The sequence below is a fragment of the Aythya marila genome (genome assembly GCF_965140915.1).
Source record: "Aythya marila genome assembly, chromosome: 1".
In the NCBI taxonomy this organism is placed as follows: Eukaryota; Metazoa; Chordata; class Aves; order Anseriformes; family Anatidae; genus Aythya; species Aythya marila.
In genome coordinates, this window is record NC_139042.1 from 7,673,828 (window position 1) to 7,687,604 (window position 13,777).

Here is a 13,777-nt window from a genome sequence, read left to right on the forward strand (position 1 = left end):
CTGCAGTCTCAGCATGCCTGTGCTCTTGGGGCACAGCTCACCAATATCCTGCTCGACTGCAGAAGCTGTGTGTTCGATCTCAGATCGATCCCCAGAGTCATCCAGTAAGAACCTGGAAGGGACATGGACTCAGGGGCTCTTCTAGTGAGGAAGAGACAATAGGGAACCAGAGAATACTTCACCTATTTGTATGTGTAAAAGTGAGATTATTAAACGCTCACACATTTACATAAGTGTTTATTGCATGTTTTAATTTACAGTAAAATAAACTAACAGCAGAATTCTCTTTTCCCCATCTCTATGGTACAAAGTTCTGCAAATAATCTTAGGAAGACATATGCCTAAAAGTGTATAAAAATGGTTTTTAAACATCTCTTTTCTTTATATGAGTCATTCTAAAAAAAAAATCTTAAAAATAATTTAAAATAACACAGCATAAAATCATTTTTTACTGTTTTGGCTTACAGAAAAAGGGGCTCTGCTTGGAAGAACAACTCAGGAGACCAGCCTGTTGCCCCTTCCAATATAACCCCTGAATAATTTGCACGTGAGAGGTGATTCTTTCCTTCTGAAGAGGAACAAGTTTCCAGGATTGAATCATTTAAAAACAAGGCCTTGGTGGTACCTGCAGACACAGGAGTTGCTATAATCCCGGCCGTATTCTCAGAGTTTAACCCCTCACTTCTGAAGCATGCATCTTTTCCACTGTTCTCTTTGCTTCCAGAAATTGGGATCCACTCTTCAAAGTCGGCAGGCAACTGGCTGTTTTGGAACAGCTGTGAAACAGAGCTATTACTTTCTTTTTCTTCCCCATTACACAGCTTCTGACGTTTCACTAACCTGCCAGTAAGCTGCTGTAACAGAGTGTTTTGAAAGGAAGACCTTGATCGCTTGCTTTTGGAATGGACTTTAGCAGGATTTTTAGGGGTGAATATAGTGACAAGAGAGCTTTGTTCCCCCAAAGGCCACAGTTTTTGGACAGGTTTTGCCACAGGAGTTGACTCAGAATAAGGAACAAAGTCTTGAGCACTAACAGAATTGCATTCTGAATCATAAAAGGAGTACGCTACTGGTGTACTGTGCTTACGAAAAGCAAGAGGGGACCTATGTAGGGAAGGGGTCTGTTTTAAACTGTTACAGGGAACATCCAAAGGAAAAAGCCCCAGTTCAGGAGTTGTGACCTTTCCTGTCAACCTACCTTCCTGTATCAAAGAGTTAGATGACTTATTTAAGAACTCTACAGTTTTTGCTACCTCACTTGTATCAAAGAGATCAGCAGAAGCATTGTAGCTGCCTTCAGGGCAGCTACTGTTCTGTATCACCTCTCTCTTATTTATACTTTTGAAAGCATTTTCTTGCAGTTCTGTCGATGTTTTTAATTCTCTTTCATACATCCTCCTTGTGTTGTTGGGAGTTGCTGGATCAGAGTCCCATGTTCCTGTGCATGTAAGACCTTTTCGTTGGTTTGCTTCATAAGAAGAATTTTCTTTACTTCCACTACCAGCTAAACAGCTATCACGCACAGACTGCACACAGGTAGCCCTCTTGCTCCTTTGTAAACAGAAGCTTTCTTCACGTTCAGCAGCACGCTGCAGACTGATAAAAGAACAAGCTGACTTTGAAACTTCAGTATCTGCTTCTTTGGGCTGTCTGTTTCTTCTGGAAGCAGAATACTCTGATGTAACCAGTAAGGACTGTGATGGAGTAAGTAGACGAGGGTTAGGTATAACACAAGATGCTCCCCATTCCTTGTCAGCTGAAGATGAAATGCTACAGAAAGACTCACGTTGTGACACCTCATCACTCACAGGATTTGGATTTGACTGCTGCCAAGCAAATGATATACTCTCCCAACTATCTTTCTCTGCTGGTGGCAAGAACCTCCCAGATATGCTCCCTTCAGGTAAACCACCAACTCCTGGGGCTTGCCTGGGACATGATTTGTTAAGACCTACACTCAACTTGCTGCTTTCAAGGGCGGTACGTTGGCCTGCATCAAGACTGGGTGCCGTTACAAAACTCTCACCTTCTATTCTGGCTAAAAATTCATTCAGACTTTCTGAGAACGGGAGCTCTTCCCAAAGCACAGAGTCTGTCTGAGACACTCTAGTTACAACATTTACACAATTAGAAGTTGAGGTATGTCTGTTGTAAAAAAGGGAGTTTGGGGATTTTTCTTTGTAAGAATCATTTCCAATACTAGTATTTGGGTAAATGCTTTTTACTCCAAACTCTGAGGGATTTTTTAACAACCTGGAATGGTTTGGGGGTGAACACTTAGACTCTGAGAAGGAAATTCTCTCTAATTTATCAGTCGCAGAGATTCTGTCAGTCTGACTAGGCTGTGAATTTAATTCATCCTCCTCCTCTTTATTCTCTTCCCTCACTGAAGAGCTGCAACACTGTGACTCCCAAAGAGTTTGATTGTTAAGGCTTACACTGCATGATTCTGCAGAGACAGGCCTCCCCTCTTCTTCATGCTGTTCACTCACCAGCTTTCCCACTTTCAGAGTGGGAAAGTCTTCCGTTGTTACCCAAGCAACAGATGAAGTCAGGCTGAAGGACTGCTGCCAGCACCCTAAAAAACTTTCTCCGCCACTAGACTGAACAAAACAGGAGTTTCTGTTCCAGCTAGACAAGCTGCTGAGCTCGCTGACAGGTTCATCTATTGGAGGTGACAATGAATCAGGTAAGTGTGAGCTGTTATTATGGTTCCTGAATTTCCTGGACTGCAGGAGCCGATGGAAGTAGGTGATAACAGTAAAGCCAGTAACAGCAGCATTTGGCAGGAAGATCTGGCAAGCTGTAAGGGTTTTTGTACCTCTGTTAATTCTGGAACAGTTTTGCAAGATGCTGCTGGCAAAAGAACACCCTCCATCCTCACTTGCACAACCCTGAGGGGGGAAAGGAAAAATTAGTATAATGCTTTGGTTTAAGACAAAAAAATAATTAAGGCATGCCGTTTAAGTCAGGCTTAAATTTAGGTATCCCTTTTAGGTCAGAATCTGCAGCAAAGAGAAGACAAAACAGTCTGTCACACAAAGTAGCACTCCCTGGGAAATAAGAACTGGCAAGGGCTATAAAGGGCATCACAGTGAGAGGCACTTTGCTTGCTGCAATTATGCAGAGTTTTGGAGCTGGAAAAACAACCAAGAATTCTAAGCAAGAACTTCACAGAAATTTTCTTCCTCCCATTAGGGCACTGGGTGCTCCACAGCTTCCTCCAGTACAGTTCTGTGCAACTGGCGAGCTGCCTGATGCCAGTGCTTTTCTTTTGTCTAGGAGGCACTGGGTAATACTTGAAGCGAAGCACTCTGGTACCAGCTACCTGACTTGGCAGCTCAGCTACCAAAGCCAGCATGTTATTTTCTATGCAATATTTCCATTTCATGGAGTAATTTACAACCGTTATCTTCTCAGATACATTTAGAGAGCAGTATTTCAAAGGAGTTTCAGCAGCAATTCCTTGTAACACCTGCTCCACTCTCCAAAGAAACAGCGGGTAGAAAATGATATTAAAAGCAGAGGGAGTATCTAATGTTTTGAGAAGTGGATAAACCTTCTTTTATCTCCCCCTGAAGGTCTGACAATACCAAAGAGGACAAAAGCAAATATAGTTGTCTTCAGATTCATCCACCCTTCTATTCCCTGAATCCATGCACGGTGCAAAGATTGAAATCAAAGACTGTTAGCCAAGCACAATGACTTTCTATGTAAGTCTTAAAATACATATGTATGTTTATACATCCCTCTCTGTATTTTTTAAAAGTATATTGTGTTGATTTTGAATTATGTCTGGGAGAGTGCAACTGTAGGCAAAGCTGAACAAAATGATATAGAAATGTCTGTAGCTACAGGCTGAGCAAATGGTCTTTGCATACGTGTTCAGGCATTGTGTGTGCAAAAGCAGCAACAAGGCTGTTGATATACAAAAGGATTACTCATATTTGTAAAGGTATTAAACCTAGAGAGCTGGTGAATGGTTCTAGCTCAATAAAGTTAATCCACAAGGTTCTCCAATTTCCATTGCTTAAGACACAACATGAAGAAAATCTTGGCTCAGATACAAGTTTTGTGGGTGAGGAAAAACACCTGAGCCAGGTAAGATTTCATCAGCAGACTTCAAAATATGAATGACCCTCAAAAGCAGCATTTTAAGAGAACTTAAAAGACAGTTCGCATGGAAATATTACAAACAGCTAATATTTCAGAGTCTGTTAAGCACACAGGCAAAGCACAGATGCGTATGTTCAGCAGCTGTACTTTATCAGCGTTTTTAAACACTCTTAAATCCAGAAATGTCAAAATGTTGCAAGGGGATGTGTGCATCTCCCTACATTTCAGAAACCAGAAGACTATGCAGCATGGGAAAGGTAAGGCAAGGCTTGCAAAGGCAGTCTGTTTCATGCTTGAACTGTATATGCTTTTTTTTTTTTTTTTAAATACAGATTCCAAGCTGTTACTGACACACACAGGAGCTGGCATTGCTCAGCCTCTCTGAAAAGCAGCCCTGACGAGCTGTCAAGCTGACTACTGCCATTCAAGATGGCTTTTGAATGTGACTCATTTAAAATAACAGAAGAATTTGAGGAAGAGGAGCAGAATCATTCCCATATTCTAGCCCCAAATTTTCTCCTCAGGATACTGACATTCTGAAAAAAATGTCTTGATAAGTTTATACCCCCAGCTGGCTACAACTTAATGAAAAAACTCATTATAAGAGTGTAATATGGATTAAAAATTACCTTCACTCCAAATATAAATCTTTTTCCAATGAAACAGGCTTCAACTGCTTCAACTAACACTCTTGGAGATGCATCTCTGTTTGTTTCTCCTGACAGCTGATTAAAGTCTTCAATACACCTGGAGTAAAAACATACAGAAATAATGCATCGATGCAGTAAGATTTACACAGCTGTTCAGCTGTAGTGTAGGTAGAACAGACTAAAGAGAAGATACTGTGGTAGCTTAAACTAAACAGACAGAACACAGGAAATCGTGAACCTCTAAAATTAATTGTTTAGTTCACTTAATTTGTTACAGTGAAATAAAACTAAACAATACTTCATATAGGTTTAATATGCATACAACATTTGGGTATTCCTTACGTGGCTCCAGTTTTTGGATCAGCACCATGATTTACATATTATAATGCTGCCATGTATGCTGCTGTTACTTACACATCCTTTCTGCCTGCATCTTTACAGCAATGGCAGCATCCATATCAAGCCATGCAATTAGTTTTGCTTTTCACAGTTCACAGTAGTACAGCGGTCTAGTGGAGAATGACTCCCATAAGAGTATTTTTAATGCTGTTAATATGGGATTTAGAAAGAGTTATCTTTGACCCGATGATAACACGAATCAGTGGAAAATAAAAACAGAGAGAAAGAAAAAGGGAACATATCTAAGTATCTTATCATTGCAATTTGACGTATCAGAAAGTCTGAAGCTTTTAATGTGGGTGGTCAGGCTCTAATGATTAACAGCCTTTCTTAGAAATCCCTCAATGCTAAAGGAAAATCTGGTCCCATTAAAAAAAAAGCTGTAAGAGGCACACTTCTTTCTTAATCCTAACAATAAGAACAACAAAATACAACAACAACACAACCAAAAATCCATCCCTTTCAACACCAAACCAAAAAAAATTGTGACAAGAAAAACACACTAACCAAAAAAAAACAACCAAAAACCCCAATCCGAACACCAAAAACAAATGAACAGCCCCACAAACCTGACAGGCTCTTTTTACCTTAAGACTTAATTTTGCCACAAGATTTGAAAATATGTTTACATTTCTGAAAAAGTCAACTTACTTCGTAATTTGCCATTAGATGAAGAAAATTACATCATCTCAAATTTAGGTGGAAGGATCCACCCAAGGGCCCAACTAAATGGTGAAACTCACTTGGCAGCATCTTAGTAACGGAAATCACAGAAATCACAGAATGCTTTGGGTTGGAAGGGACCTTAAAACCCACCAAGTCCCAACCCTCTGCCATGGGCAGGGACAACTCCCACCAGGCCAGGCTGCCCAAAGCCCCATCCAGCCTGGCCTTGAACACCTCCAGGGATGGGGCATCCACAGCTTCTCTGGGCAACCTGTGCCAGGGCCTCACCACCCTCTGAGTGAAGAATTTCCTCCTTATATCTAATCTAAACCTACCCTCTTGTAATTTTAAACCATTCCCCCTTGTCCTATCACTGCACCCCCTGACAGAGTCCCTCCTCAGCTTTCCTGTAGCCCTCTTTAGGTACTGGCAGGCTGCTGTGAGGTCTTCCCTGAGCCTTCTCTTCTCCAGGCTGAACAACCCCAACCCCCTCAGCCTGTCTTCACAGGAGAGGTGCTCCAGCCCTCTGATCATCCTTGTGGCCTCCTCCAGACTTGCTCTAATATATCTTCAGCAGAAAAGCAGAGATTTCTTACATAAAAGTAATACATATCAAAATTTCAATATTTCAGCAGGAAACCAAACTCAACCATTTTCTCAAAGTTACGGGTACCAGGGAAAAGCTTGAAGGGAGTGTTTTAACAGCTTTTTTCCCCATTTGTCTCCCCACAATCCAAGCTCATCTCATTTTTTTTTTTGAGGTTGACAAAAAAGCATTAGTTATATAGGCAGAAGCAACGCATTCCTTACCTTTGCAGATTTCCCGCAGTGACACCAAAGAATGGATCTAAGCAACTTCCAAACACAGTAATGTCAAACAAATCATTTGTGTCAGCAATCTTCAGGGACAATCTATATCTGTACCCTGCATCTTTAGCTTCACCTGTGCAGCCACACTTTGGACAGTTAAACCTGACAAGACAGGAAAATAATAAAAACCAAATTGAACACGTGAACTTCACTGCGGAGCTAAGAACTTATCTGCAGTTTAAATGCCACTAGAATAATGCATTTAATATTCCATTGCAAATTATAAGATTATTTCTTGGTCTTTACCCCCTGAGGCATGAATATTAACATAAGCTCAGCAAGGGGCCTGTATCAATCTGGCTTCTTTGGTAGATTGATTAAATGCTAGTCTGTTGTCAAGCTGGAGAGACACAGCGGGCTTTGAATGACCTTTGGGGGATTCTGAACTCCTTGGCACCTCTGTCTGTTTGCGTTTTGCTGTCTTCTGGGATTTTTCTTTCTGAAGCTTAGTATAAAACCTAGATTAAAAAAATCATCAGGGAACAGCACTGTTGTATCTTTGACTTCAGCATGTGAAGCAACAGATATCCTTCCTTTGCAAAGCCAGCTCCTTCCATTCTGTGCTGATACTCATAGATTTGTTGTTCTTTTATGTGTCATCTGTTTAACATTAACAGTGGGAGGAAAAAAAAGGAAAGCTCATATCTACCTGGACACACAGCAAGTGGAAGAATCATACTGAATTACATCATGCATTGAACACACAGAATAAGAAGAAATAAAGAAAATATATGGTTTAATTTGCAGGGGCTTTTAACTAATGCATTCTAACTTCAGAACAGCACCGAAGAATCAAAGTGCAATGGACGCAGGTGGAAGATATTAACACACATCTGCATTCTCCTGAACTGTCCTTTGACTTCATGTGGTACAATATAACTCTTGATTCTTAATGATCTCCAAACTGCTACAGGACTTTAAAGAAATCCAAATGGTGTTAATTTCAGGTATTTGTTAGTTATCATTTATTTCTCTGATTAGTTAGTGGTAACTTTGTGCTCAGCTCTCAGAGACCTGCAAGGCCTCTGACAGCAAACAGCCAGTGGGATGGAACAGCTTACAGCACGTACCTCTTGGGGTTTAGCACCAGCCTAGAAAAGCAGCTCTGACAAGCTGGATAAATGAAGCAGGAGTTCTGGACAGAAATTACAGAGGCAGCCAGGAGTCCTCTCGCTTTGTTCATGTGCTCACAGAATCATCTGAAACAACCAAGTCAAAATGTTTAATGACTTCTAGTTTTATGAAACGTTAATCAGAGAGTTCCAATGTTAGCTACCAAAATGTTCTCTACAGCTGATGTAAACAAGGCTTTATAAATCCTTCTTTGAAAAAGCATATTTATTGCAGTAATAGTTATTTATAAATCTCCTTTCAATGTATACTGCAGAGCAAACCCAGAATAGGAAGTGAATTCCACTTCTTCACCCCATAACTCCCTCAGGGAAGTCGAGGGCTAAGGAGATAAAGGAGACTTGAATATGGCTTTTGTAAGTTAAAAGTCGTTTTATAATCAACACTGACATTGTGTTCATACTTTGCTACAAAATAGTTCAAGTCTTGGCCAATTCCTTGGCCCTTAGGGGCACTGTTCTCAGCATTCTGGTAAAAACAACTGTAACACATGTACTAGAAAAACGTGAGTGACTGAAGTCATTATTCTGAGTAGTTCAGAGGAAAAAAAAAATCAGATAACCAAATATTCCCTATGCCAGAAAGGCCTGGAGAAAAAAAAATAAAATGCAATAAAAGGCAAAAGCTTTACTGGAGGGTCAACCAAAATGAAACATTTCGCTTCAGAACGTAAATTAGCAGGAACTCATTTGACTGATTAAGTGGTGCCCACCTTCAATTTGTGCTTAAACAGAACTCTTTTGTTTTACTTACAGTACAAGACACCACCACACAGTATGAATAAAACACAGCAACACTGAAAAAAGAAGTAATAAAAAGAAGTAATAGAAGCACCCCCAAAGGTGGACTTAGAGCAATCAGCAGGTGCTCCACATTTCAATTGCTTTTCAACTCAGAACTATATAAACAAAGCATACTGTGACCTATCTGAACTTTTTATTGAAAGAACTAAAGAGATTCCTGAAAGTACAGCAAATATTTTAAGTATTCTGCTGAAAATTCAGAATTAAAGCATAGAAAAATTTGTATTTTTCCACGGGTTATGTTAAGAGACCCCTTAAGAGCAAGGGGCTCAATCCCAGTAACGCTTTCTATGGTATAAATAACGTCCACCAGAAGGCCGGAAGCGAACACAGCCCAAACACATGTTTTCTAGCCTTTCAAACTGTGAGAAAACTCTCAATAATTCTCTTCAGACAGGATCTTCTGTGAAGCTATTTTATTCGTGATTGCAATGGCAAGTGTCCTGTCAATCAGGAGCATATTTTATGCAAACAAATCATAACCTTTTATTTCCTATTACCCAACACCTGATCTATAACATATATGTACTTTTTTTTTTTTTTTTAATTAAGCCTTTAATTTCTCCTTTTTCCCTATTTTCATTTCTTATTTCTTATGTTTTGAGGACTTGTGATCTTCATTATTTTTAATGTCCTCATGCTGCTAACCCTGTTTTCCTCTAGCTTCTACCTCATTTGGAACAGCGAGGCCTTCTATTGCCCACTTACCCACTGAGCACCTCTATTTGTTGTGACCACACAACCACCTTTGCACACAGACGGTCAGTTTTCTACCGCAAAAACACGACTTCGCTTCTCACAAAACCAAACGCAGCGGCCCCACCGAAGGCATTAAGCCCAGAGGCAGGGCCCGGACCCCCAGCTCCTGCTTCCCCCCCCCCACGCCGCTCCTCACCGCCGCTTTCCACGGGCGCCCGCCGCCCCCTGGCGGCTCCCAGGGCTCGCACCGCTGCTTTTACCCCAGCGCAGCCGCCGCCTCCAGCTCCCAGAGGACACCGAGGGCCGGAGGGAGCCGCGGGGCTCCCCGCGCCCCGCGCCCCGCGCCCCGCGCCCCGCGCCCCCCCCCCCCCAGGCCCCCTACGCCCCGCCGCGGGGGCCTCGGCCCGGTCCCCGTCGCCTCAGGGCCTGGCGCGGCCCCTGAGAAGAAGGCGGAAGTGCGGGTGGTTGCCAAGGGCCGTTGCTAAGGGCGGGGACGAGGAGGCGCTCAGCCAATGGCGACGCAGCGCGGCGTGAGACCTCCCCCAGCTCCACCCAATGAAATGCGTGGGTGCCGGCCTCACGCGCCACCGAGCCCCTCCCACTTCACGCCCGCCACCGCGGCCGGCCAACCGCGAGAGGGCGCGCGCGCCGTCCGCATTCATCTCAACCAATCGCAACCGTCCAACCCCCTCAGCGCCCGCCCACAGAAGCGGAAACTCCTCCCCTTCCGGCACCGTCCCTCAGAGCGCCCCGCGCGGGGCGCAGGCGTGGACACACCCCTTCGCCGGCTCCTGCCGGCACCGGCCGGGGAGGGGGCGGTGGGGCCGCCATAAAGCGGCGGGGCAGCGGGCAGCACCCCAAGGCCTCGCCATGCCGCGCCTCCTCCTCCCCCTCCTGCTGTTTCTCCTTCTTCTCGGCCAGCTCAGTGCCTTACTGGCGCCCCGCCGCCGCCGGGGTGCCCCGCCGCCGTCTCCAGCCCCTTACCTGACGCGTTACCTCTCGCAGCAGGTAGGAGCTGCGGGTTTTGCAGTAAAATATCCATTCTCTCCCTGCCCGGGTGCTGTGCTGGCTGAGGGAAAGCCTGGCGGGGCTTGGCAGAGGGCTGGGTCCTCAGGCAGGTCGTTTCCATGGGGATCGAGGGGTGTTTGCTGCTCTTCGGTGCCTAACCTAGCTAATTAGCATGTTTTCGTAGCTTTCTGGGTGCTGCGGTGCTGAATTCCTCAGGTAAGGCTCTTTTTCCGTGCTCCTGCTGTAGGTGAAGCAGCTGGCTGCAGCCACGAGGTGCCTGCCTTGCTGTGGCTTGGTCAGCTGCACCTCCAGTGATACCTGCATACATCCCCTGGATTATTTGTTTCTTTAAAATAGGAATCAGATTTCTGTTACTAACCTTAGCTTTATTTTGCTGGTGGTTTTAACAGTTCTCAGTGTGTTTGTGAAAACCATAGCATGTGTGCAGACCATGATTTTGATAAGCACTGGTGCAGTCCCCTTGCAGAAGCCTCAAAATCATTTTTTTTCCCCTTCAGTTTTCCCAAAGCAGTAACCAGTTTCTCCTGATGTGTCATGGAAGGTTTGCATCTTGACCTTCGCTATCCCAGACTTTGCTGGGGAGGTAATGGATCCTCTTGCCTGGAGGCGTAGTGAGAGGAGAAGACATTTCTGGCACTGTCTGGCTCCGGCTGGAGGCAGCGTGCAGCCTGGTTCTGAGTCTTATGCCTTGGTCTAAATGGGAGAGCTGTGGGAGGGAGATGTTTAATGCACAGGCACCACATCTTGTGTGGTGGCGTGGGGATTGAACATCTCGGTGTTGGAGATGGTGAAGTCTTCATGGGAAGATGAAAATGGGAGGGGTATGCTTTCAGAGAGAACAGAGTTGAAGAAAACAGGTAAGCTGCGTAAGGTCATCCTGAATTAGATACAAGATAATTTTAGAGTCAAAGTTCTCCTTGTTAGAGTTGAGAGGTGAGTGTGGTGCATTTAAGCGTGCATCCATGCACTGAGATTATACTGCTGTGGTCTGTTTCTGCTTGTGAGTGGTCTTCTTCCAGGGGTTTGCCTGTAAAATCTATGGAATTCCTGAGGGTTGAGAACATCTCCACCTAATGAACACTTTCAAGTTGCTCAGGGAGTGATTGGAGGCTTGGGTCCCTCCACCAGCTTTCCTGCTAGCCCTTTACCTCATACTGCAGATGCCTTCTGCAGTGCGTGTTGGTGTTGGCCAGGATATCAGCTCTGTGGTGTATCTTGCTGTGTGACACCCAGTTGTAGCACGCTGGCTGTTATGCATTGCTGCCATCGTATCAGTGGTAGTCATCCTGTGGCCTGATCCGCCCTCTGTCACCATGTTCACACCTCTGTCTTCATCCCATTTTGGAGTTGTCTCCTTTTGGAGCTGCCATGTGCCTGGGATCTGTGGATTTGGGGAGGTAGATAAATTTTGAGAGGAGGGAAGGGGAAATCCCAGTGGCACTGTTGTAAAGGTGATGCCAGATCTCATTCTCTTCAACTTCATCCTTGTTTTTCTTCTTCCATTACCTCAAGCAAATCCTGTTGGCTGTGAGTACCTGCTGTGGCAATTGGATCCTGCTGACAGGTTCTGAAATCCTCACCTTTGCTGCCCAAAGGCTTACAAATATCACAGTACATGGTGGGAGATGTGTGCCTATTCACGTTTTGGGTTTTTGGGTGTTTTCCTATCATCAGATTTGGATGTTGTTGCCTGTCACCTGAAAGATGTAGGGCTAGCATAAAAGGTCTAATCACACAGAGGCGTAAGACTTTTGTTTATCAGTGGCATGGTGTGCAGAACTAACAGGCAGCTCTCCAGCCTTTATGAATCGTGTGCTGAGCACAGCTGTCTGGGAATTTGTAATTACATTATGATTCTGTAGTGGAACATAAATACTGTGATTACCGTATTAAATAGGGGTGGTGATACTTTGCCACCTCTGAGGGCTGATTATGTTTGTTTACATGAAAGTTGCTTAGGGCTTGAATCATCAGCCTCTGTTCTTTCATAGTTAAAGTTGCTGTTTTGATTATAGCTTTTCTGTTATTGTTTTATATTAAAAATAACAATATAAAAATGTTTTTGCAATATGGCAAACTATTATGCTGTCACAAAGGAAACACACTTCTGTTAAAAAGCAAAATTATTTGAATAGTCTTTAAATATTCAATACTTCCATGAAAGACAATTTTGAATAATCTAGATAGATAGCTTGCATGAATCCCGTTGCTTAGAAAGTTATCTCTTAAGCACAGTGAACAGTTCATTAACGTTGTACATTACAGAACAGAATTGCAAAAGCTGGAAATTTCCTTGTGGAGTTACAGTCTCTAAGCAGAGCTGCTTGGCGTGGAAGCCTGGAGACCTAGAACATTGCTTGAGGGGTCAGCATCAGCACTTACTGACGTCTGAGTCTGTGATGAGTCTGGTATGTGTCTGCTTTCAGAAAAAACGGGGGAGAAACAGGGTCAGAGTTCAGCTTGAGAGTAGTTTAGGCTAAGCTTCCTTCTGTTTGCCACTTTAAGTGCCTGACACCCCTGACAGCAGGACTAAAGTCTAGAACTGGAGAAATAAGTCACATGATGCCCATGTCAGTGTGACTGGGACCTCAGCTTGCGTGTCAGATGTACTGAACTGTTTGTCCTTAGTGTTCCATATTATTTTGGCTTGGGGGTGTGACTCTTTTCCCCTTCAGTAAGTAAAGGTTGCCTTTAAGCTCTCTACTTCTCTAATGCGTAAGTGACATTACCTGATCTAAAGGTACCTGATGCTGCCATGGGCTGGTACACAACCCTTGTAGGAGGAACTGCCATCACCCACATCCTTATACCAGCAAACCATACCTGTTGTGGGGGAGTTAGTCCCTTTTTTAGATCTCATGATCGCCTGGTGTGACTTCTGTAGACAAGATCGTGCTTGCTTCTGCTTTTGTATCTTGCTCTCAGACTTGAGGCTTGTGTGTTAAATCAATCCATGTAAAACTGACCTTCACTGAGATGTGTAGGATGTATGGAGCTGCAAGCACAAGACTGCTCTGAATGGCCTCTGTAAGCAGCTGTGTCAGTGACCACAATGACAATTGACAGAAAGGGCTTTGAGGCACCTGAGGGCTGTCTCCTCTTTACCCAAGTAGAAATAATCCCACAGTGGGGAGTGTCTGGAGTCAGGCTGCTTTTTCTGACCTTTAGGGAGCCTTGTCTTGCATCTGCATCATTCCTGTCTTCAATCACTAGTGTTGGGGGGAAAACAACAACAACAAAAAGTTTGTGTTGCTCTAAATGCAGAGCTGCGTTAAAGGCTTCTCGGTGATAGCCTGCCTCCTCAGAAAACAGTGATGTCTCTTCACTCTGTATGATAATTGGTGGTTGTGCAAGACTTAACGTGGTTGTGGGGCTCTTCTGCACAATCCCACTTCGTGTGCACGTCACTCACTC

The 13,777-nt window shown here is 43.9% G+C and overlaps 2 protein-coding genes across 3 annotated transcripts in view; one reads left to right on the forward strand and one right to left on the reverse strand.

Annotated features, from left to right (window-relative positions):
• Positions 1 to 226: 226 nt before the first annotated feature.
• DDIAS (DNA damage induced apoptosis suppressor) lies at positions 227 to 9,656 on the reverse strand. The gene is given in 7 exon segments (XM_082757717.1): positions 227 to 479; positions 481 to 1,694; positions 2,439 to 2,894; positions 4,746 to 4,863; positions 6,642 to 6,803; positions 7,772 to 7,900; positions 9,531 to 9,656. Coding segments are annotated over 6 exon segments (2,094 nt in total). The 5' UTR covers positions 7,885 to 7,900; positions 9,531 to 9,656; the 3' UTR covers positions 227 to 448.
• A 451-nt stretch (positions 9,657 to 10,107) lies between these two features.
• PRCP (prolylcarboxypeptidase) overlaps positions 10,108 to 13,777 on the forward strand; it is a 43,405-nt gene continuing 39,735 nt past the window's right edge. For both annotated transcript variants that reach the window (XM_082775022.1, XM_082775021.1), the window contains exon 1: positions 10,108 to 10,342. In XM_082775022.1, coding sequence (XP_082631148.1) covers positions 10,205 to 10,342 — 138 coding nt within the window. In that variant the 5' untranslated portion in view covers positions 10,108 to 10,204. The remainder of the gene's footprint in view (positions 10,343 to 13,777) is intronic.